Genomic DNA, 26984 nt, shown 5'->3' on the forward strand with positions numbered 1-26984 from the left:
TATTTGAGACTCCAGAATCTTTTCCAAAACTTTTGAAAATGTGGGTAATATACTGATTGACCGAAAATCTTTAAATTCTACAGGAGATGAGTTTTTCGGAATTGGTACAACAAATGCGTGTTTCCATTCTGTGGGAAAAAAGGAATTTAAGCTACAATTAATAATATGTGTGATATAGGGAATTATTTTAGGGCAAAACAATAAAATAATATCGATGTTTAGTTGGTCTGAGCCAACAGACTTAGTTTTAAGTTTTAGAATAATGGAAATTACATCATACTCTGTAATAGTAGCAAAAGTAAATCGATCTGTTATACCCTCTCTTATATTGTTCTTGTAATAATTTCAAAGTGCATCATTAGGAGAAAAATTAGTTCTAGAAGAATTTATAAAATAATAATTGATAATAATATGGATATATCTCAAATGAAAAGGTTATTATTGTTGCTGTATGATGAATACTCAGCAATGAAGTTTTTCCAAAATCGTGGAAATTAACAACCGTCACCCTCGTTCGCAAAGTAAACAACACAAAATTATGCAATGTATTTCATCCCATGGCTGTGTGTCAATAAACTTAGTTTGAATACTCACTCACAAGTCCAAAATTATCATATTTAGCAAAAAATCAAAGTTTAATCAAGTGGTAATTCCAAATGTGCACATTATTATGGGAAAAAATATTGTGGGGAAATTAAGTATTTAGGCATTTTATTAGATTATAATTTGCATTTACACAAACAGGCTCATGCTGATTATGTAATGCGAAAATTCTCAAAAAAAGTGGGATTATAATTCGAATAGTAAAAACTGATCCATGTACACGGAATCACAACTTTATACCACATTTACAATTTCGTTCAATGTTACTATTCAACAATGGAGAAAACCCAAAACAGAGCCATGAGACAAATATTAGGATCTAACTGGTACCCATTAAATGTATGTTAAATTATCTGAATATGTTGTGTGTAAAGCAAAGTATTATATAGGGTGTCCCATAAATAATGGTAAATAATTTAACAGCACATTCTTTCTAAAAAAAGAATGATATTAGGTTAAATTTCCTTAGTCCGAAAGTCGAGACAAGCAAGGTGATAACTTAATGTAATTTTTTTGAATTTTTGTTCATGATTTTAGCATTTATTCATTGTCTTTAACAAACTTTGGACAAAGGATTTTTTTATATATGGCAATTCTAAAAATTTACGTTTTTTTAACTATATCATAGGGACCGCCACCAGTAACATTTAGATAATTTTTTTTACTCCGTATTTTTGTAAGGCATAAATTCATTTTTTATTTAATATAAAATAACGCAACATACAAAAAAGGTATAAACCTTTTTGTGATATATACAATTAAGAACACTCAAAAAAAGTGATATTCATAAACTATTTAACTTGCTTTATTACACTTCGAATAAATAATAAAATACAAAAAATAAATTAAAAATAAAAATTAGGAATATTTGTCAGTAAATGACCCCTCACTGCCATTTTTAAAAAATAGTTGCTCATTTCGAAGTGATTCAGCAGCAGTTTATATTTTTACCATTAATTTCATGTATCGCCCATATGCAAAAATCTAGTAGGTTAAAGTCTGGACTTCGTGCGAGCCAAGGTCTTCGACTTCCACGACATACGTATATAATTAATAACAATAAATTACAATAACTAACAGAAGTAACAATAAGAACGAAACTGTGAATATGAACTAAACTAAATGTGTGAGTTTGAATTTTTATAACCACTCATCAAAGTAACTGACAAGAACGTAAATCCTGACAGTGACAATAACATTTATAATATTTTATCTTAAGCGCATTGAACACTTTAAATGTAAATATGTCGAAAGGGGTGAATCGAAGTGAGATTTTGAAGTGTACTTTTATAAGCAAAACTGTTTGCACAATGCATATTTTTAATAAAAAATTAAATTATGCCAATCCTAAAGAAGTTACGGAGTTTGAAAAAATCTAAAGGTTGCTGGTAGCGGCCTTTATAACATCATTTTAAAAACGCGTTATTTTTTAGAATTGCCACCTATGAAAAAGTCCAATGACCAAAAATTAAAAAAAAATATTTTATTAAGTTTTTTACGCTATATCTTGGTTATCTTTGACTTTCGGACTAGAAAAGTTTTACATAACATTAAAAAAAATATCTGCTGTTAAATTATTTACCATTATTTGTGGGTCAATGGGTAATCTATATCTGTTTATTTTCAAATTAAAACATACTTTCTTACCACGTTATTTGTACGTTAAACTAAGGGTATTTGTACATAAGAATCATAAAGGTACATAGTAGTCACATGAGAAATCGTACAGATTTTATTTTATCTGAATTTTATACAAGGGATTATCAGAATTTAACAAGTTACCGGTAATAATAAAAAACTGTGATAACCTATACCATTTGGGCTTGTGAAAAAATTTGCTTTACAAAAATGTTAGTATAGTCCTATTTTATTTATTTTAATTTTACAATTTAAGCGCGAATTTATTTATCCCTCTTATATATTTGTATTTGCATTTTATTTTTTTAATGTAGTTTTAGTGAGGTAGTGCTTCTTTTAGTTTATGTTTATTGTACCTAATAATTAATTAGAATTATTTGCTCACATGCACCTTCTGTGCTAAAGAAATGCTTTATTATTAATAACTGGGTTTTATTAGGAAAAATTTACAATATTATGTTTAGAAAGAGTTTTGCAGAAATAGACGATTCCTATATATCTTCAAATGGCCGAATACACAACAAAGATCTCATCTGATTTTAGAGAAACAATTAAGAATTAAACTTCACAAAATGTGGATAAAAACAGGATAATGCATGACACATCTCATCTCCAAATAGAGCCAAGTGAGCAAATTGGTGGGATATTGTCTAAAATCTTTTCGACCCAATCTTCTCTAAAATTCTTTAGAGAAGTATTTGGGTATTTTAGTACAACCCTCTAATTTTTAATTATGAATCACTCCTAAAAATGTATTGCTGAACCCTGAGACCCTAAGAACGTTCTAGTAAGCCTTCTATACTGATGGACAAGGTACAGGGTGACCCTGGCGTCCAGGTTTCTCAAATAAGACTTCAAACAATTTTGATTAATATTGACAACCAATGGCTACAATATGACTACCGGACTAAATCTAAATAATGATGATGAACAAAAATCGCTCTCCCGATCATACTAGCCATCATTACGTTTTCCGACGAAATCGTGATGAAAGATGACCATATTTAGTAGCATCACGACCGGCCAAATCATAATTCCCGATATACCGGACTAACGATGAACGATGACAAACCGATGCCTGCCTTGTGCCATATTACCGACATCGTGGCAGACGGCCATTCCATCCTGAAATAATGGGGTATCTGTTATATAGGTGCCATCAGCAAACGGGACGTAGCGGCCATTATGTTTGGCCATTATGCCCGGGTGGCCGGGGAATAAGACGGGATGAATTTGTTTGCCCGTCCCTACTGAAGTCTGACGGTTAGAGTGTAAGTTTATAGCCCAGGGGAAGGAAGGGTGTTTTATCGGACCACTTGCCTCATAAATTGTATTTTTTTGTTTGCTTTTTTTGATGCAGATAAAGAGCTGAACCATGATATGTGTGCCAAACACTTTATTCCACATACGCATGTTTCAGCCAAAAAAAAACAGTTTGTTCCCTCAGTCATTAAATATACTTAAAAGACGATTTTCTTAAGCCTCAGTATGATGGGTATTAATGCAAGAGACAGCAAAACAGGTTATTTTAGGCACCGAGTGAGTAAATTATTTGCGAGAGAATCTTCAATGATAGAATGATCGTCAATGACGGATGTTCCTATCATGGCTATTCTGAAGCGTCCATTGCGATCCTGTATTAGTTTAAAATCATAAGTTGCTAAATTACTCATCAAGATTGCTGAATGCTCCTAAACAAAAGGATGCAATGCTAGGTTATTTATCACTGAGCACTGACCAACATGTCTTATGAAAATTATATGAAAATTAAACAGGACGAAGCTACTGGATGGTTTTTGGAGGTAAAGGATGTTCCTGTAATAAATGAAGACATGATCCATAGTGATTCTACATAATTTTTCTAAAATCATAGGTTTATAAAAATTGTATTTTCTTTTTAATATATATAATGAATCGCTGCATATTGTTATTGTATATCTGGCTTCAACTGCTTTGGAATTGATATTAAAAATCATCTTAAAATAGAACAGTATTAAGATAAAGAATCGTTTCTGAAGGTGAAAGATGATGTAGAAATAAATGAAAATAAGGATAAATAAATGGGTAGACTCTGATCCATTGCAATTCTATATAAGTACAACAACTATGTCAAACTTAATGCCATGGACGACAAAGTTTGACACGATAAACCACAAACTTCTCTTATAAATTTGAAATTTTGTGGGCATCTCGAACAATGCAGTTTTGCTTCTGAAAAGTTATCTTCACAATAGATCCCAATTTACTGAAACTTCCAAGGATAAACCAGACCTCAATAGGGTAAGCTGTGGTGTTCTGCAGGGGTCTGTAATGTGCCCTTTGCTTTTCAATATATATATCTACAAACTGTAGATTTTACTTTACTACAATACATTTTCTTGTGGGAATATTTGCAGGAGGCTGGGTTGATTTTTAGATGTAGACTTATGATTTAAAAATTTGATTTTTCCGATTTAGTTTGATAGTCATGGTGTTATGATCAGTGATACATTAATAGTTCCTCAATCGGGATGGAGAGTAGAAGGAGAGGGAAGTTAGGCTCGGTTGTAGTAAATTTCCATATATTGCTTTCATTTCAAAACAAACCACCCTTAATAACTGCTTAAAAAAACACCTCAATTTAGATATACGGAGGGACGTTTAATTTTGTATTTGACAAAATTCTCTCAATCACCTTCAAAGAACTTCACTTTTATATGCCAAATAAGAAACCCCATCGTGTGACACATTATTGTAAGCAGCATTAAAATATCTATTCAACAGTGCCAAAAAAATTAAATCGGTTGACGCAACAGCGAATATTGAACAATAATGTCTGGTAACAATGAATATTTTATCACACTTTGGTATGTCAAATGGCTATCCCATAGTGTGATACATCATTTTAAAGGGCATACGATCAACCACACAACGGTGAATAAAAAATGTAAGTTTATGACTTATAAACTTACATTTAAGGGTGTAAAAACTAAACAATTTATCAGTTTACAGAATTTATTTTATTAAATGTATTTATTTTATCGCGAGTTAATAATAAAAAAAAAAAAAGTCTGTTTTGAAATTCCTCACGAACATTAACAAGTGTTTGTCCCCTAATATATCTAAATTCGCTAGTAACTCGATCCTTTAAATCATTAATATTTTCAGATGGGGTTTTATAAAATTTGCTTTTTAAATTCCCCCAAAAGAAAAAAAATCTAGTAGTGTTAGGTCTGGCGACCATGCGGGCCGTTCAATTGCACCACGCCTGCCAGTCCATATTCCTGGAAACTCTTTATTAAGCCACTCTCGAACTGTCAAAGGGTAGTACCGGGAGCTCCATGTTGTTGGAAATACAACTATTTTCGTTTAGTATTTCAACATCGTTTTCATCAACTTGGTTTTCCAAAGATTGGACGATTGAAGGATATATTCGATTTTCTAGGAGGATTGTTTAGACTATTTGAACTCAATTTATTTGGCGAAGTAAGATGGAAAACTGCCATCTAAAATAATGTTTCAGACTATGAGGCAACCATTTGACCTAACAAAGTTTATATTGAAAAAATGTCTTTTATTACCACACATTTTTGCTTACTATTCGCTTATACTTCAATCGATTTTGTTTTTTCTGGCACTGTTAAATAGATATTTTGATGGTGCCCACAATGATGTGTCACACGATGGAGGTCCCCCTTTGACATATCAAATTGAGGTTACCTGGAGGTGAGGAGGTGATTGACAGGACTTTGTCAAATATAAAATTAAACAACCTTGTAAATTCTTTTAAAATGAAAGCACCGTATACTAAAAAAACAAAAATAACAAAAACTAGAAATCAGTAGTTACTTATTTGTAAAGATGGCAAACTTTGAAATGAAAGCACTGTATGTGCATCGCATGTACACGGCATTATACTTAAATACTTTTTTTTTTATCTTATAATTTGGTATCTGGTATTCTTGAAGTTGAAGTTCAACCAAAAATAAACGTTTATTCCACTATCGCATGTATGCAGGTTATTTTTCTAGTCATATTAAGCAAGCAGTGGATATAAAATGAAAAGCCATTAAGTCACCATATAGAAGTAGGATTTCAAATTAATAGTAATAATATTAATGTATTTATTTAGCTTCAGCTACAAATGTAATACATAATATAATACATATTTAAAAAACTTAAATAAAAAAATTTTTAACAAAATGCAAATAAATTGAAAAAAAAAGCGTGTGCTTTTACAAAATGTAATAAACTAGTAAATGTAATAATGACTATGGCATACATATACAAAAAAATTCACACATACAGAAAAAGTATAAATAAAATTTAAGCGCAAAATAAAATAGCAAAAATAAAACAAAATACGAGTTAGAATTGTAAAACAAAGTATGTACAAATAAAACTTAAAAAGTTATTATTTGTTAAAAATCTATTAATATTTTCTTAAAATTTGTTTTTGCTAACATACCTATTAGTTTCCTTTGAAAAAATACTTGACAAATAGTAATTGTTTTTAAGTATTTTCTGTGTTTTTTGTTAACCTGTAATATGACAAGATTAAGGTAATTTTACATTACATACGTCACATTTTCCAAAAAAAGTTCCATTTTACTACACTCACTCTTAGAAAGCAAGCTACGTAAATTTACGTATTTATATTAACTATTTTTCTTGTAAAATAACTTTTAATTCTGTTCAATATACCATGTAAAAATTACATAACCTATACAGTATATTGACTGAGATATTTTACATAGCTTTTTATGTAATTATTAGAATTTATATATGCATTGAAATTTTACATAATATGCGATTGCCAGCGTAATATTTTGGAAATTTAAATTTGTGTTTTTTACCAGTGCATATGTTGCCAACTTAAGTAGAGACACTGTACAATTAAAGAACTCTAAGGCAGCAAAAAAGGGTTTATCCAGTTGTACCAAAAATAAATTAAACTACTAAATTTTATTTACTAAATTAACAATTTTTTAAGGATACCTTGAAATTTTTTTGAAACCTTGAAATGAAGGTTTTACTAAAAGAAAAGTCTCTTTTTTTGAGAAATAATTTCATGTATGAAGCATATTTGTGGATCTAATATATTCTCAGCTAGAACCAGTTTTACCAACCAACACCCATCCCCACAAGATTTCAGATTTTTGGAACTATAATTTTTAAATTGTGTGAATTAAAAAAAAATCTATTTTGTTTTTCTGAAAAACTTCTAAGATTTGAGTTGAGACCTTGATAATAAGTTAATTAGACTAACCTTGTCTCCATACCAGGACCAGTCAACTCCCCAGGAGTTCCTCCAACTCCCCCCCGTAACCCGTCAAACCCGGTCAGTCTAACGTAAACCGGGTACTGCGCTTGACCGTAATAACCGTTCCCGCCAGCAGGGTACTGTTGCTGGTACAATCCCTGATAGTTGAAGACCTGATGATGCAAACCGGACCTAGGCTGGTGCGGGAGCGGCACCACGGCCACCGGCAGCCAAATCAATTGCTGTCCTGCCCACCCCCACACGTACACTAACTTATCCTCTTGTTGTTGGTGAAAACCCAGCAACGTTTTACCGCCTAAGGGCGTCGGCGGCAGCAATCCCAATAAACCACTGACACTACCGGCACCGGCAGATTTTACGGTACCGTAGTATAAGAGTTGTACCGGTAAATTAAGCGTCGCGGCGCCACCACTGGCTAAATGTCCGGCGGGTGTATTACGGTTTGGGGTCGTTCTTAGAGTCACGTCCTGTTTATTGTAAGGGTTAATTAGCGGATGATTATTGGTGAAAACTCGTACGGATGTCGATGGCAGCTGTATGGGAGACGTTAACATGACCGCGGGACCCGCCAGAACTGACGACGATAGCGCCGGCATGGGCGACGGCGATGTTGCGACGTCGCACGTCGAGGGGGCGGCAGCGACGGCGGTGGCGGCTGCGATGGTGGTGGTGGAGCGGTAAAGGGGGCGCACGACGCCCGTCGACGCTGCCGCCGCTGCTTCGGAGTTCCGCGGCCTTTGATAATCGGAGGACCCCGAGGCGGCGTTGTCGGTTGTTTGCACTTGATGTGTTTTTTTTTTCGCCAGGATAATGGCCTTGCAAAATTTGCACATTTTCATCATCGATATTATGATAATTTTTACTTAAAAAATTATACAGGGTGTTTACCAAACATGCGGCAAAAATTTAACGGATTAGTCGTTGGACTATTCTAAGAAAATTTTATCCCTTTATCCTTATATTTGATAGGACGCTTTGGTTCGGAGATACGGGGCGAAAAAGGATTTCAACTATCCAATTTTGGTAGTTTTAAAATTATTTACGTAGTCGAAATAAAAGTTTAGCGTACTACACTGGATGTACCAAGTAATAAAAAAATCTAATAATTCCGTTGCTATTTTTTAAAAACCTTCCGATTAACGTGGCCGAAAAAAATTGAGTTTGTCAATCAGTATCAAAATTTTAGAAAAATTTAGACGTGTATTTTCTGTGTTTAATACCTAAAAGTCTTATTAGTAAAGTCGTCTATCATGAATGGCTATATGAACACCAAGATGGCTGACGTGCATTACATTTACCGACTCAGGGCCGTCGAGAGAAAAACTGGGCCCGGATCTAAAAATTTACGGCCCTTATACAAACATCCCAAGCAACACATCATATATTTATTATTATCGTTAAATATATATTTAATAATATGTACAATATACGTATATCATATACTATTCTGTTTACAAAAAGGAAAACATTTCAGCAGTTAAAAAAATTGACACGGGATTTATATAACTAGTTTTTAAAGCCCATTACTACACCTCAAATATTTGATGAAATTCTTTTGAAAAATCACTGTTTTTCGTCCATATTATCCAATTTAATAACGCTGCTTTTATATTTAATATTTATTTATAAAATTATATTAAATTTAAACAAACAGTATTATTAAATTAAATATAAAATATATATTTTCTGCAAAAACATTGTTTTTCATTAACCCAACCCCCCACCCTCTCCCGTCCCAAACATTTGCCCAGTAAGATATATAAAACCCAGTCTAATAGCACTGTTTTTGTATTAAATATTTATTAATATACATATATATAATTATATTAAACTAACTTAAATTATTATTAAACTAGATATTAACGACGAAACCAGGTGTTATTCATGCGTATTATTTTTGAAAACAATTTCTTACTGATAAGTTGTGGGGGGTTGGGCGGTGGGGTAAGGGTAAGGGTTATGAAAAACGTTTTTTTTGCAGAAAATAATAACCTTAGAGGAAAAACTTTGTAATTTACTAAGAAAATTTAAAAAAAATACCGTTCTAAAAGATTGATTTGGTAAAAACTATGCAAAGCTTCCCATGCTGTGTATATGTAATTAAAAATAAAAAGTGATATAGAATAATAAAAATTATAGTTAAGTTTCTGTAATCTGAGAGAGTAAATTATTTAAGAAACTAACTTTTTTCTTTTAAGGGAATTTTTTTATGTAATAAAAACGTTTTTTATCAATACTACCCTGTGACCCCCCACCCACCCCAAACAGCTTACCAGTAAAAAACTCTTCTGCGAAATCCCGATTTTCTAAAATAATATACATAGACCCGAGAAGTTCTTCTTTTATGTTATTTATTATATACATATTTGTTTCATAGTATATATTTTAATATAATTTTGACTGAACGTTTTTATTTTTAATCTCCTGCACTATTTTTGTATTAAATATTTATTAATATACAAATATATAATTATATCAATTTAAATAAGCAAACTGTGTTATTAGATTAGATATTAACGACGAAAGCAGCTGTTATTCATGCGTATTATTTTGCAAAACAATGATTTTTGAAAACAATTTCTTGCTGGTAAGTTGTGAAGGGTGGGAGAGAGTTAAGGGTAGAGTTAATAAGAAACGGGTTTTGTTTTTACAAAAAATAATTGTCTGAGTTAAAAATGCTTTTTAAGAAAATTGTAGGTGATAAAAAAATCTATATATAGTTTTTGTATCTGTATTTTTTTTATGTAACCTTAAGGTTTTCGAGTAAAACGTGAAAAAACACTATTTCATTTCTCGAAAGCAATACGTATCGTTATAAAAATTGCAGTAGTTGCGCCATTTTTTATGGCAAATAAGTGCAAATTCAGTTTTCAATTTAAGTCATTAAGTCCTCCTGCATATTGGTAGTAAGTTATTTAAAAAAAAATTTTATTTCATTAAACGCATTTTATAAACATCTTTAGAGAGAATTCAATATACCATAAACGTTTAACTAATATGAAATAATAATTTTATATTAATAATATGTAATTAACCTTCTTGTTAAACGTGAATAAAACATAAACATAATATTAAATTCCTCAACGTATATCATGCGGACATTTTATCCAATATTTATAGTTAAAGTTATAGTAAAATTAAACCGAAAATAAACGTTTATTTAACCATCGTGTGTTGCTTGGGCATGTTATTTGAAAAAAAAATCACCACCTGAGATTTGATTGGGCCTCTCTAGAAACTTCGAGCCCACGAGAATTCCTCCCCATTCTCTTCCCTCCCTTCTCGGTGGTATCGACTTGCTGATGACAATTCATCAGAAGCTGGATGGTTGTACCGTAAGCGATTTCCTAATGAAAATGTGTGACTTCGAGAAACAAGATCATCGAAGCGCAATGGAGGACCAGAAAGTCCAATGACAGTAAGAACGGTGGAACTAGAAGAAGATCCAGGTACCTCTACTCGAAAAAATTGCAAATACTTTAAATTTAAGTAACGGGACAATTTGGAAGATTCTTAGAGAATATTTGTTGTACCCATAAAACACATACAAAGCGTTCAGGCACTTCTTCCTGCAGATTTGCTTCTAAATATTGCATTCTGTCAATGGATTTTGTATACATTGCTTCAAATCCCTCAACTACTGACTGTTATTCTTTTCACCGATGAATCCAGTTTCTCAAGAAAAGCAATACGGAATTTTCACAATAACCAGTTTTGGACAGAAGAAAATCTATATGACGTGCTTGAAGATCGCTATCAACATCAGTTCTCCTTAAACGTTTGGGTGGGAATTCTAGGTGACTTCCTAATTGAACCGGTATTTCTGCCAGAAAGACTGACCGGCGGGGTATTCCGCAATTTTTTGGAACAAGCGCTACCTCAGTTTCTGTAGGATGTAGCATTGGCTACAAGAAATACAATGTGGTTTATGCACGATGGTGCACCAGCGCATGTTAGCATTTTGGGTCCATAGTTTTTAACAGTAACATACAAAGATCGCTGGATTGATCGAGGTGGACCTCACGTTTGGCCTGCTCGATCCCGACTTAAACCTCCTGAATTATTTCCTATTAGGACACCTAGTCATTAGCTTATACTCATACTACTCCAGCGGAAGATTTGAGAAATCTTTACATGTAATTTTTGGAAATAAATAATTGTTATTGTCAAAATTCTTTTTCGCCCCATATCTTCGAAACCAGGCGTCATAGCGAAAATATTCTTACAATAGTCCAAGAAATAATCCCTTAAATTTTTGCCGCATGTTTAGTAAGCACCCTGTATATTTTTGGTTAAAAAGAGAAACGAACGGTTTTCCATTAATGATCTGTGGTGTTTGAAACTTTTGAGAGAAACTGGAAGAGAAGGAAAAAAAGAAGAGTTTAAGTGGTGAGACCATCCCATATGTTGGTGATACACTGTTCCTCAGCCATGTCTCGGAAACTGACTTCGGTCATGAGGAATCGCTGGAATATATTTTCAATTTCTAAAAATGACCACAAGAGAACGTAACTGCCATCTTAAATTTTAAAAGTTAATTTCTTTTTAATGTCACAATTTCACATAACTAATTTTTATTCATATTTTTAAAGAGAATCATTTTATCTATCATTTTCGTAAACAAAAAATCAGTATGTTTCAAAAATAAAGATGGTGGTGGGCGTTCAATTATTTTTGCAAAAACCTGCTTTTAACCGATTTTAATAAATTTGGTATCGTTGAAAAGAACATTTCTTGGGAAATATTAATTCGTCAAAATATAGCTAATTTAGTTGAATCCTTCCCCGCCAGGGGGATAGTTTTGACACCATGACCCAAAATCCTAAAAAAATCAAATGGAAAAGAAAATAATTTTTCTTCAAGAAAAAGTAGCCAAATACCATCCAAAGAAGCCGGTAAAAACAGTTCTTCAAAATCTCGTTCCTAACCTCAAATATTGGGAAAATGATATCAATGGATCTTTCTTTGATGGCCAAGCATCGCTCGATAAATTTCCTTAAACTATAAAAATGTAGCTACAAAATTAATAACATCTTTAAGAGGCAATAATGAGTCTAAGAAATATAAATTATTAAAGGATTGATCTTAGAACATTCATGTTGCTCCAAAGGGATTAAACGTATACACTGATCCTGGAACATAACAGCTGCGTCCCACTCTTTAGGACTGTTAAGGCCAATTCAATGACAAGCAAATATCTCTGGCTGTTATTTTAATTCCTTTTTAAGACAATGTTGATATGTTTCAGTACAAGGTCTTCCGAATAAAGAATCGGCATTTTGGTGATGAAGTCGTTTAAGCCATCTTGCTATTTGTCCTTTAGGGTTTTTGAACTGAAACAGCGATTTCAGAGAAGCATGATCAGTCCTAAGATTGAATCGTTGACCACATACAAATATTTATGAAAATATTCAATAGCTTTTACTGCTACCAATAGGTCTTTTCGTCATACAACAGTTTCTTTCTGACTTTGAAAGCGTTTTACTGAAATAAGCTATCACTTGCTCACCATCCTCATATTCCTGTGAAAGGACGGATCTAATTTCAATATTGCTTGCCTCTATATCCAAAATATGTTTGGAAACAAATGCAATGTCCAGGAATCGGATACGTTAACATTGGAGATGTGTACAGCGCTTTTTACCCCTTAAAACGCTTCTTTAATCTGCTGACCACCTAAATACCATGTCCTCCGTGACATTATATAGAGATATTTTAATGTTAGCGAAACTTGTTACAAATCTTCTATAATATATAAAAAGACTCAGAAAGCTTCTTACTTGGTGTTTGTCAGTGGATCACGACCAATTTTCGACTGCTTCTAGTTTATCTGCATCAGTCTTGACACCATTTTCTTGTATTAAGTGACCGAGATATCGAACTGCTTTTTAAAATAAACATTTTTAAGGACTTGGTTTTAGGTTGGTCTCTCGGAGCTTAACAAATATCTCTTAAATATTATTTAAACACTCTTTAAATGTGTTGCCCAGTGTAATATCATCCAAATAAGCTAAGCATGATTACCAAGTCATTCGACGTAATACAGTTTCCATAAGCTTTTCAAGGGTGGCTGGAGCATTAGAGAGTCCAAAAGGCATGACTGTAAACTGACAAAGTCCTGTTCCAGTCAAATATTGCTTTGTGTTTTTTCATTATCTTTTGGATGCATTTTTACCTTCCAGTATCTACTTCTCTCACTGCCTTTCTTGATAATATCATTCAGTTGCCGATGGTTCACATAAAATCTGCTAGATCCGTCCTTTTTCTTTACTAGGACAACTGGAGATGTCCAAGGACTCTGGAATGATTTTATAACTCCCAATGTTTTCATTTTTGAACCATTCCAGAAATCAAAAGTAAAATATTTAGGTTAGAAGGTCTCAAAATCTCTACAAAAACTCGTTGCGCAACTGCTTAATACGCAAATCTTTCACTTAAAAAAATACTTATAGGCCCTTTTTAGAAAGAAAGAAAAGGGAATAGACTGAAAAGCTCTAAAATTGAAGAACCAAAGAACGGATGAAGCAATAAGTGGTCTGCCCACTGACCGAGTATAAAATGCTTAAAATCTCAAGTACTACTCCACGAAAAATATCACTACTTTTCGCATAATATGGCAACAAAACTAGCTCGATCATTCACAAGTAGTGACGACTTCGTGACGACATGCTCGATCTTTAAGACCAGGCGCATGACAAGTGCTGGAGGGTCCAATTGGCCGCAAAGCAGAGTTGTCACATTTGAATACAAATACGATTTAAAAAGCATAAATTGAAGAAAAAAATTAGTGATATTGAAGCAAGCTCAAAAATAAGGTTAGAAGGTAGAGTCTCGACTAAATGCCAATGCGCAACGACAAAACATCACACACAATTAATCAGCTGTCTATAGAGAGAGAGACCAGCTGGCCAGAAGAAGAAAGTGTTGCGTCGAAACCCATTCTTAGCAAATGAATCAGACCCTACAGTTCATTAAAGGAAGGCCGATTGATTTACCTTTTTTTTTTTGATTAACCGTTGCCACGTTAACTGTATTAATTAATATTAAAGTCACTAAACAAATGAAACTTAAGCACTAAAACCGTGTGCGTTCTCGCGCACAAAACGTAAACGAGAACGAACCAAAGATTATTATTGCGGCACACGGCTGTGATTCGTCGAAAGTGAAACTTTTTATTTTGTTAAAATTTATGTCGCACCGGACCGGAGAGAAAGCATATCTCCACGACATAATATATACGAAATAATTGTAATACTGTTTCAGATTCGACTTAACGTTACGTAAATCCGACGTGTAAACGCGGTCGAGCCACGCGATTTCTTTGGCTCATATGGATGGATGATACTTATGATGGCATCTTGGGAATTTCTTTATTACGCAGTCTATTGCGAAGTTTCAGAAAAGAATTTAGGAAAGTTGAAAGTTGGTGTAACTATTAAGGAAGTAAGCCATGGAAAAGTTTTCAAAGTTGGGGATGCCTCTGTAATTTATCACTTGGGGGAATTACTTTCAAACCTATGATTTGCTTAACTTGTTCTTAAATGATTTAGGGTCAATGAGTATCTTGGACTACTCCAGATTTAGTTTTCTAATGACTATAGCAGCTAAGAGGATATCAGAAGAAAAAGAACGAAGAAGAAAAGAAGATAAAAGCACATACGAAAAATATTTGGCCAACAAATAAGATTCAAAGCGATGAAATCTAAGTAACTTTTTATGCAATATTATTTTTCATTTATGAAATTAGGACTTTTCATTGAAATTTCTAGTTCAATAAAATATAACCTAAATTTACTTGATAAATGTAAGTTGCTGAGTAAAAATACTCTACATACAGAGTCAATTTGAAAACGCCATGACAGTTTTTTTTGGCTAATTTTCAGTCACAGACACCCGCTCTATAAGTAAAATATTCTAATCGGTAATACGCATCCATGAAAAACATTTTCACTGCCAACGTTCACGCTGCTCGTAGCTGGCGAAATTCGCACCCCAATCGGTAAACCCTCACGAACCACCCTGTTTGCCATTGAACGAAAAGGCGCAGGCGGAGCCCATGCCACGTTGCCACATCTACCCGGCAATAATTGAGTGTTTGTTCTTTTATGTTTATACTAATTTTCTCAGCCCTTACGACGTCAAACAGTTGCTTTTCTGGGGAGCGGTTCACAAGGGCGAGAAAAGGTGGAAATTTTATTGAAAAAAATATTTTTTTTTTGTTATTTACCCCGTGTCATATACACCATATACAAAAGCGAGAAATATAGAGAGTACGAGGAATATTAGCTACAAGAATGCAAATATTGATCTTTCTTTTTTGTAGTAAAAAGAAAGTATGCTGATGACTCACGCAGTAATTTAAGTAAAACCTAATCAAGATTGGAAATTTTCAACTCTTTTTCGTAATACAAATTAAGGTTTATTTATCTACAAACACATATAGTCTAATACAACTGAACAATCCTTCCAAGCTTGTTGGGAAAATCATGCAATTTCAGATTCCAAAAATAGAAAAAACTTGCGGCAATTCTTTCGGTTTGTGGGTGGGCACACGAAACTCGCCCTGATGATGCCGCCCATGCGTCAGAAACGTCAAAAAGAAACAATGAATCACAAATTGCATTATATCAATCCGATACCCCCCTTATACTCGTTTCATGCGCCGACTCTGTCCGGAACGACAAACCAGCTGACTTATCATCGACATGCCCTTGATCCCGACAAATCCTTTTCGCCTGCGGCTCCGTAGTTTTAGAGTTGACATACACCGAACAGATTTTCAGAGAGAATTTGTTTGGGTAATTATGACTGAATTATTTGAGGATTATATGGAATTATTCATATTAATGTTGAGGTTTTCTTTTTATAGAATGATTCATCAAGAAAAGCTACATTAAATAAAACAGTCAGAGTTAAAGTTATGCTTTCAATGCCAATTGGAGTTTCTGTTTTTTTTTCTGTGAAAACCTGCAATTTTTGTGACAATATTACATTTTAAAGAAATGTTTACCGACAGTCAAGGTCTCACTTTCTATTTATTTATTCAATTTCTCTCAGAAGCTCTTTTTTTAGCACTTAAAGTTTTTTTTGTCATTTATCATTCATTTTCTTAACTGTAAAGTAACGTTTAGTTTTTCTAGGCACTCACATACAGAGTGTCATGCGAGGTAAATCCAAATTGTTTCTACGACTCTATACCATAACATTTTAAGTTATCCCACTGAAAATTTAGTATATTTACAAACTTGTGATGTACCTGTTCAATTTGGTAAATATATTTGTGATACATTAGATTGGACACAAGTATCACATATTTTATGGTTATTAAAGATGTTTGATAACGGAGAGCCTTTGTAATTCGAGATATAACAACTAGATTTTTTAGAGCTTTTTAAAGAATGTTTTCTATGTGAAAGCTTGAAAAGCACTTTGAAATCCAATGGCTCACCCAAATCCTTAATATAATCTACATATGTCAAAGTAGTGCCTCCGAGATAGACATAACATTTGTTTCAACTGGTTTTCTACTAAAGTGTATAGAACGACAGTTTTTTTGATTAATAAATAGGTGGGGTAAATGTAATCATGGGGCAAATGTAAGCAAGCCCTATGATTTTTTTTATAACGTTTTGGAACATAATATTTTCTTCGAAATTCGAAAATATGACCCTTTTTATATCCATATTACTTTTTATTAACCTCTTAGTTCCAGTTTCAAAGATTTCCCTTTTTCTTTTTTGTACTTTGACATTTATAATAATTTTGTGAGTGCCTTTTAGAAATCTTAATTCCCTATTACTACTGCTAATATTAGTATTTAGTTTTAATATTTTGTAATTTGTAATCATTGACTACATTTGCCCCAGCCTCCTCCTTCTTGAGTTTTTAGGCTATAACCTATCATTTTCTCTATTGTTAGAGGCTAAGACTAATATCGAAGAAATAGTGTAAATACTTATCAAAGACTTTAATTAATTGTAAAGACAGTGTGGAAATCTTTAAAATAGGACCGATCTAAGACTAGTTTATACAGTTCCAAGTGAGTTCCTTCAAAATGGTGAGAGTGTATAAAAAAAAGAAACAAGACCCTTCTTACGGTGCTGAACTTTTAAAAGATGCGATCAAAAACATCCAAGAAAATCGTATCAGTATTCGTGGTGCTGCCCAGAGGTATCAAATTTTCCCATTTTCCACTCTTCAAAAACACCTACGAGGAACTCGAGGATCAAAAAGCACGTCCAAAGAAAGACCCACCGCAATACCTGCAGCTGATGAAGAAAAATTAGTAAATGCCATAAAAATCATGGAGAAGTGGGGTTGGGGGGCTCAGCAGAAAGGAAATCTTAGAATTGGTGGGAAAGTATGTCACGAAAAATAATATAAAAACGACAATTGTGGGTCAGAAAAATGCCCCTGCTTCAAGAATAACCACCGGGCCTGGAAGAGAGAGTACGACAATTCTCATGGGTGGCAACGCAAATGGGGATAAACTGCCTCTCTTCTTTGTAAACTATTTTACAAAAACTTTTATTCGCAACGTTGTACCTGAAACTGACGGCTGTCGAAAATGATATAATTGTACTTAAATTACCTCCACACTCCAGCCACCTATTGCAACCCATGGACCTAGCGGTCTTTAAGAGCCTTAAGTCACGGTGGGATTCCAAATTAGCGGAGTACCAAAGAAAACATGTGAGTGTTAAAATACCAAAGAAAAATTTTTCGGTACTTGTGAGCACATTTTGGAAAGAGACAGATCCAGCTTTACTGACATCGGGCTTTCGTAGAGGAGGAATATGCCCATTTAATAGATCTCTCATCGACCGCTCTAAATATGATCCAGAAGCTCTACGAAGATATGAAGGACGTTTGAGAAATCCCCAACCTGCCACAGAACAACCTCTTAATGAACCCAGCACAAGCAGCCATGAAGAGCCATCGAGAGAGAAACCAACCACGCAGCAGCTAGCATCAGACCAATAGCAGGGCCAAGTAGACCAATACCAATAGCAGCACCAAGTAGCGGTTCTGTATCATTTGAAGAATTGTTGCTGGAAACAGTGAGGCAATCGCCCTGCCCTAACGAAAAAGAAAGAAGAAAAAGGGTAGCTCCGGGAGCTGAAATTATAACAGCAAAAGAAAACATAGAAAAAAAGAAAAAGACTGAGCAAGAAAAAGAAGATGAAAGAATAGCGAAAGATAAAGCAAAGGAAGCGAAAGAATTAGCAAAGAAAACAAAGAAGGAATCAAAAAAAATAACAGCAAAACATATTAATGAGAGCTCTTCAGATGAAGACGAACCGCAAATTTTAAGTGACAGTGAATCCGACGACGTCACCTTTGAGACTTATGCAAAAACGTTAGAGAAAGATGAAGAAGCATTAAAACAAGACGAATTGTTTCTCAAAGGGGTAGAAAACCTTAACATTGGAAACTGGGTTTTGGTCTCATTAAAAGGAAAGAAAAGTATACTTTTCTATGCTGGTCAAATAACAACGCTTGATGAAGAATCGCAACCTACCATTAAGTTTAAAAAAAAAATCAAACCGAAACGCGCATAGTTCAGTGTTTCACTGGCCTGAACAAGAGGACCATCACTTAGTGGCTGTATCAGATATAGAGCGAGTTTTACCAGGACCCACTTTAGGGCGAGGAGGAGAACTTACTTTTCCAGTATCCTTTACCTCATATAACGTTAAATAAATAAAAAAAAACCATGTCACAGCCTGTTTTGCTCAACTTACCTACGTAATATACTTTTCAGAAAATCTTTGAGTTTTATTCCCTATCATTGCTCCACGAAAAAAGTTCATAACTTCCTTATAAATTAAGATAGGTATCAAGCTATTTTTTTTTAACCCAGAATTTTTCATACACTTGGCCCAGATCCATCGGCAGAGTAACCATATGGCAGTTACGAGCTTGCCCCCAGAGAATGGGGCAAGTGTAATCAGCCGACATGTTTTTTATTTTGGTTTATAAAAAAACAAAAGCAGACAAAAAATAAATAAATATGACATTGATTTAACAAAGAAATAAGCTCTGTGCCTACTAAAAATGAACCCGATTTCTCTTTTGGTTTTTTTGTTATGAAATTTTAAAATGCCACTATCATTTTTTTGATTACACTTACCCCACTTCACCCTAATTTATTTAGCGTACAATACCTTTCAAAATTAGAGAGCTCAGATTGCAAGGGAAGAAAATCAGATATATATGTTTAATTGTTATCAAGGTATTTGGATCATCTGCCTATGCAAGATATTTAAAAAATGAGAACATTAACCAATGTCATTTGAAAAGATTAAAAAGTATATCGGTCTCAAAAGTAACCTTGCTCCTCAACGTACGATAGCATAAGAAGAGTTTACTCCATTTATAGCGACATACTGAGATGAACATTTTTTAGTTCTTTTTTCATCAATTTTTCATCAATTTTCAGATCTTTTTCCATATTTTTATTTAGACTTTGAATAAATGGCATTAATATATATTTTTAAAAATTTTTTTATCAATAACAATTTTTTGAACTTTTTCAGGCAGTTAGTGCTTGAAAAAATTAAACTTGAAAGTCATTTCAAGTTTCAAGTTTCCAGAAGGTTGAACTACTTTTTAGGAAGGTAAGGTTAACTGCAAGGCAATAATGTATTTTGATTTCTCTCAGGCACCTATATCTACTTGGAGAAATTTGAATGCCTGCAAGAAATTAAAAAAATTTAATAATTTTTCGAAATAGTTTATCAATATTTGGACATTTTCAAAGCAGTGACCGACGTCTGACTTTGTTTGGAATTTATTTTCATAACATAATTTTTTGAAAAAACTGTCACAGGCAATTGAAGTCTGATTTATTCTTGAGAAAGTTCAACTTTAAGTCATTTACGAGCCTGGAAGAAATATTTGAATATATTTTCAAGGCAGTTGGAATCTGATTTTTTTATATTATTTTTAAAAAGTTTCCTAGGAATTTGGACTAAGCTTTTAAGATCTATTGCTGTTATTTTTTAATAGTTATATTATTTTTTTTTTGAATTCAAATACCAAATTTCTAAAAAAGTAAAAAAAAAACATTATTAAAACACGAAAATGGCAATGAATGTAAAAACTGATCAAAAATATATATAAATTATATTTGAATTATTGAAATTATTCTTTCCCTCTTTTTCTTCAACTTTCTCCCATAGTGTCTTTTTAATGCTCTAGGTTGTGTCCATTTGCTAGCAATTCAAAAATTAATATTTTTTCCAGTTTTTCTCCCCCTTCTTCATTTTTATACCCTTTTCCATTTCCTCCATTTTCTTTTGCTTCTTTGTCACTTTTATTCCTTCTTCTCTACTTTATAGTTTCAGACTTCTAATTTCCTCTGTCTCCCTCCACCCCAATATTTATTTAAATAATCGTATTTTTTTAAATTTCAACACCAAGTTGATTTTCATTAAGAAATGATCACGACTCCGTTATATTTAACTAGTTATGGCCAAAATATTGACCACTCTGTATACAGGGTGTCCCAAAAGTTGACGATCAAACTTAAAGGGGAGAAGGGGGAGGTCATTTTGAATTAAAATAACTATAAATGTTGTCATCCAATTGTTGACAGTTAAAAAGTTATTTAATATTTTGTACTTTTTATTAAAATTGAATGCAGGCAACAATAAAAAAGTTATGCAAAATAAACGGATTATTCTACTGATTTGTTTTTAGTCATGTTTAATTCTTAGGAGTCTCCTTTTAATTTTAAAATAGTTTCATAAACTCTTTCTTTTCTCTTCTGGTCAAGAAAAATATGATCTTAAAAACAAGTTTTGTTTTCAAAAAATATGAATAATTTTTTTTAATGGTGATTCAATGAAATTAACCTTTAAAAAACTGACCCGTCCTTAGAAAATCTTGAGAAATTAATGTACAACTCGCCCATATCGAAATGGCCTTTGAGATGCGGGAAGAAAGAGAGAGAGAGTCTGTGCGATGAAGACAGAAAATGATAAACCAACGGCCTAAAATGGGCTTTCGAGGATTTTGCCACTGCGCACCCAAATTTCACTGGCCATTTCGATATTTCCGACCTATAGTTTCATAACATAATTAAAGCCTTGAATACAGATTTGTCTTACCCAATTTCTAATGGAAAATACTTTATTTGTACCGTTGCCACATTTTTTCAAAAATACAAGAAATTGTAATAATATTTTTTTAATTTAATTATTAATAAGGTATTAACTACATAAAATGTTCGAAATGTCTGCCGCCTACCCTTACACATAATCTACATCGTCGAATAAAATTTCTTTTTAACCGTTGGAATCCCCGCTGGTTGTTATTGATCACTCTGATCGCTTCTTCTATTTTTTGACGCAATTCCTGTTCAGTGCGACTTTCTGTAGCGTAAACTAATTCTTTAAAATAACCTCACAAAAAGAAGTCAAATGGGTTAAGGTCGGGGGACCGCGGTGGCCAGCGGATAGTCCCACCCCTTCCAATCCAACGATTTGGAAACTGTTGGGTGATATAAACTCTCACCACTCGAGCGTAGTGTGGAGGAGCTCCGTCATGCTGCAGCCACATGTTTCGACGTGTTTCTAAGGATACGTCTTCCAGTAAGCCACTTAAATGATTCTGTAAAAAATTAAGGTAGCTTTCGCCATTGAGTCGTCTTGGTAATTCAAAAGGGCCAACTAACCTCAATTATTCCAGCCCACATGCTTATTCCAAATTGATGTTGGAAACGGGAAGCGAGCACAATTTTAGGGTTAACATATTCCCAATGATGTAAATTGTGAATATTAAATTCAAAATTCTTTGGAGGGTCGGTTCTGTTGCGACGTAACATATCCCTGCAAAATCGTACTCTTGTGGCGTAGTCTCCGGGTAACAATGCTTGCACCCGTTGCACATGATATGGAGGTAACAGAGATCTTCTCAAAATACGATGCACCGATGAAGATGATAATCCCAAACGCCTTGCTATACGACGAATACTAATGGTCGGATTTTCTGCTACCATATTTATTATCTCATCTTAACCAATATCAACTCTAGGCCTTCCTTCTCTGGGCAAATGCTGGCCAGGAATTTGACCATTCACGTATATCCTATGAACATTTTAAAACACTCTGTAATCAGGATAATGTGCTCTGTTAGGAAATCGTGCCGTATACTCTCTAGCAGCAGCCCGAGCATTACCGTCACAAAACCCGTAGGCATAATGCATTTCTGCATATTCCTGTGGTGCATAAGGCATATTTAATAGTTGAACTAACAAATAAAAAAAGTAGGTACTTATTAATCGCAAAGGTCGAAATGTATAGCCCAGTATGGAGTAATAAATATGCCTTTTATTTTTAAAATTACATAAACATAGCTGAGAAAAAAAAAACATTATTAAAAAGCTGAAAAAAAAAATTATTAAAAAAAAAGTAGCATAAACCACTGGCGCAGTCTAGCTTTAAAGAGCTACTCTACTGAACCAGAAGCTATACTTTACCATCAGTAAATAAATTAGGTAGTTAAAAAAAAATTATCTTAGGCAAATTAATTAGTAAATTACAATAAATTATTAATTAAATATTACAATTAGAAGAAACTAGAAGAAACTTGCAAAACAAACATTTAATTTGCCAGAAAAATTGCACAAATAACAAAAGCCACTAAAAAAAATCTCCATTGGTTTGCAAATTAAATAGATATTCCATTCCAAATCGTTTGTTATTTTTATCTCAACAAAAAAGGACAATGCAAAATATTCAAAATATTTTTAAACCGAACTTCACCTTAAATTTAAGAATAGGTAAATGGTAAATACCTACCTTAATAATATTGGTAATAAATAAAAACCTTTAAAAGCTTTTGTGATTTTTAAAATTATTGGCAATGGTACAAGTAAAGTATTTTTTCATTAAAAATTGGGTAAAACAAATCTGTTTTTATTATTTATATTATATTAAGAATCTACAATAATTTCCCAAGATGTTCTAAGGGCGGGTCAGTTTTTTAAAGGGTAATTTCTTTTTATCACCATCCATTAAAAAAACTTTTTTTTTGGACTAGAAGACATTAGAGTTTTTGAAACTATTTTAAAATTAAAAGGACATCCCTAAGAATTAAACATAATCAAAAATAAAACAGTAGTTTACCGCGTTTATTTTGCATAACTCTTTTATTGTTCGCAGTATTCAATTTTAATAAAAAATACAAAAAGGTGAATAACTTTTTACCCATCAATATTTTGATAACCACATATATACAGTAGTGGCAGAAAGTAGAGCAACTTCTAAAAAAATAAAATTTCTTGACAACTAACAAAGGAATAACAATGATATTTATCCACAATACTTTTGGTCAAGTAGGTAGTCTTAAATCAGATAAGAATTGACCTTCTAAATATTTCTGTTTATTTTTAAACTGATAAGAATTTGTGTACCTGGCAAAAAGTAGAGCAACATTTTTCTTAGAACTTACAAATCAAATAATATTAGTTTAATTTCAGCTGTTTACCGGTTGCATTAGAAGCAAAGTTAGTTTACAATGCCTAGAGGACGGCCTTTATCCGTTGATTTAAAAACACGAATTATAGACTGTCACAAAAATGGTGAAAAACGAATCAATATTGCAAGAAGGTTTAGTTTGAATAAATCTATAGTATCGCGAATAATTTCACGTTATGTGAAGCATGGACATGTTTTACCTAGAAAAAAAACAGGAAGACCAAGAAAAACCGATAAATATCAAGATAAACAAATTTTGAAAATATCTCAGAGTGATACATTTTTGGGTTCAAGTAAAATAAAGCAGCGTTTATCAGGAGAATTAGGCGTTCAGGTATCTTCAAGGACAATAAGAAGTAGATTATGCGAGGCCAAATTATTTGCAAGACGTCCAGCAAAAAAGCCCTTATTATCTGCAAAAAACAGACGATCCCGTCTTCTTTTTGCTCGATCTCATTTGCACTGGACAATTAATGACTGGAAAAAGATAATATTCAGCGATTAATCAAAGTTTAATTTGTTTCAAAGTGATGGAATAGCAAATGTTCGACGTCCTGCAAACCAAAGGTTAAATCCCAGATACACTTGTCCAACAGTAAAACATGGTGGTGGATCAGTTATGGTGTGGGGCTGCTTTTCCGGTTTCGGAATGGGGCCACTTCATAAAATTGATGGGATAATGGATAGATTTATGTACAAAGATATTCTGGAAAATAAAATGGTTCCATATGCAGACGAGAAAATGCCTCTTAGGCACATTTTTAGCTGGACAATGATCCAAAGCATTCTTCTAAATATGTAAAGGCTTGGTTTAGACAGCAATATATCCAAGTAATGGACTGGCCAAGTCAATCGCCAGATTTAAACCCCATTGAGAACCTATGGGAAATTTTGGATAGGAAAATAAGGGGGAAAACTTACAAAAATAAAGACGAATTGTTCAATGCATTACACGAAGCTTGGATTAATATGGACCCAGTAATAATTTCTAGGTTACTGCAATCTATGCGCCACCGTTGTGAGGCAGTTATCAAAAATGATGGATATTTTACAAAATACTAAAATTGTAATTGTATTTCAGTTTTTACTAAAAGAAAAACATCGATTCTTAAAAAGTTGCTCTACTTTTTTCCGCCCCAGAATTAATTTTTGTACATAAAAAATATAAACAAAGAATATTAAGTTAAGTTGTTGATAGATTTATAATGCTTAGATCTTATTGGTATTATATTTCCAATATGATTGTATTTTCTTACTAAATAAAATAGATGTGTTTAAAATAAAGAAGTTGCTCTACTTTCTGCCACTACTGTAGATATTTAGATTCTAAATGACTGGGACACCCTGTATATATTTGCTTACTATATTGTTAAAGTTGCTTTATATCATCTTTCGCTGTATTAGCTATTTTAGTCTATATATTATGTAACGGCCTTATGCCTTAATCTTCATTGTACCATTCTTGCTGCTTGTAGTTATCGTCAAATAAGAATTGTTTATTAAATCGTGCTTTGCATAATACGAAACATAACTGGCGCAGTCGGTAGGATTCGAACCTGCTCTCCCAACTTTGGAATGAAGAAACAATCTTGAACTATGTACCGTTTCAGTTACCCGAAATATCATTTGCTAATATTGAATTCCAGTAACCTTCTGAAACAATCCAGCTCGACTTTATGGATCCCATCTTGATCAAAGCACTTCAAGACCAGGTAAGTTTTTGATCACCTTGACAAAAAATGAACAACAAGCGTTTTCTGTTCCATCTATCTCGTTCTTTTTCTATTTAATTTAAAATTGTTTGATAACCTCTTCTATCCTTTCTATTTTCTTACCCCTTTTATTTTGACTGAAACTGAAAAAAAAATCATCGGAACTATAATAGAAAATCGGTCCCATAGTGTATGTTATACAAGTACGTCGTCTGTCAAATGATGGGTTAAGGGTGAGGCGCAGACGCTTTGCGTATTGATTACAACCGTCTTTTGAAAAGGGCGCGCCGATTTACTATCAGAAAGACGGGGAAATACGACGTTGCCACATTGTCAAGAAAGAAAATATTTTCTAACATGACCCGAAAGGCAGTTTTAATCACGTATATACGATTCGCCATAATTAAAAATCCACTCTGGTTCTTGCAAAAGATCGGCATTCTTTAAAGCCACGGATCGTATGAATGAAAAGGCGAACGAAAATAGATTGTCTATCTATTACAAAATAACAATTGTATATGGCAAATTATAAGCCCGTTACTTTTTCTTTCGCCAGTTACTTTTGAGAACCTTTCGGTCCTCTTACTATCGAACTTTTAACTATTAACCAAATGCCTTCACGCATTTAGGTAAAGACAACATGTGCGTATATCTACCATACGATACTTTTCAATTAATTAATTATATTGTGAATATTTAAATCTAGGCTCTTTAGTATAATGGTGCGCTGGTTTTTCCTTTCTAATTTCGACTACGTATATTTCAAATTCGATGGAGAAATACTAGAATGGATTGCCTCATCATTTGTATTTATTTATTTATTTTTTTGTAAATTTGCAAATTGCTTCATGATGACTAATTTATATAGAGGGATCAAACTTTCGATTTTTTTTCATGCGTTAGTCAAATTTATAAATCAATAGGTAAAGATCGGAACTGGTGTTATTAAAGAATGGTATTTTTTATAAGTAAATCTGCAAATCTTACTAAAAAAACGCAATATACAGAAGACCTAGCTTAGGTTCTCTCTCGAGCTTTTAAGAAATTTACTATTTTCTCATTAATCTTTGATAAAGAATTTTAATATCTTTAATAGTATTAAAACGGAGTGTTTTATGTTCAAAAGTCTCGAGTTTCGAGATGGCGTTCTTCAATTTGTGCTGTTTGTACCACTGCCTTTAATTAAGTTAATACAACACACTAACAGTATAAGTTAATTAAAATGATTTAGTTTAACTCTAAACTCAACATTCTCTTTAATCTCTGCCTGAAGTTATTTTTTAT

At 33.0% G+C, this 26984-nt stretch overlaps 1 protein-coding gene across 2 annotated transcripts in view; it reads right to left on the bottom strand.

Annotated features, from left to right (window-relative positions):
• Window positions 1-26984, bottom strand: part of LOC126737845 (protein gustavus) — a 208221-nt gene that overhangs the window by 171110 nt on the left and 10127 nt on the right. The window contains exon 1 of one of the 2 annotated variants that reach the window (XM_050442906.1): window positions 7490-8026. The exons of the other annotated variant lie outside the window; for it this stretch is intronic. Coding sequence (XP_050298863.1) covers window positions 7490-7500 — 11 coding nt within the window. The 5' untranslated portion in view covers window positions 7501-8026. Of the gene's footprint in view, window positions 1-7489; window positions 8027-26984 lie in introns of those variants that run through there. 2 annotated transcript variants of the gene reach the window in all.

The sequence above is a fragment of the Anthonomus grandis genome, chromosome 6 (assembly GCF_022605725.1).
Source record: "Anthonomus grandis grandis chromosome 6, icAntGran1.3, whole genome shotgun sequence".
NCBI lineage: Eukaryota > Metazoa > Arthropoda > Insecta > Coleoptera > Curculionidae > Anthonomus > Anthonomus grandis.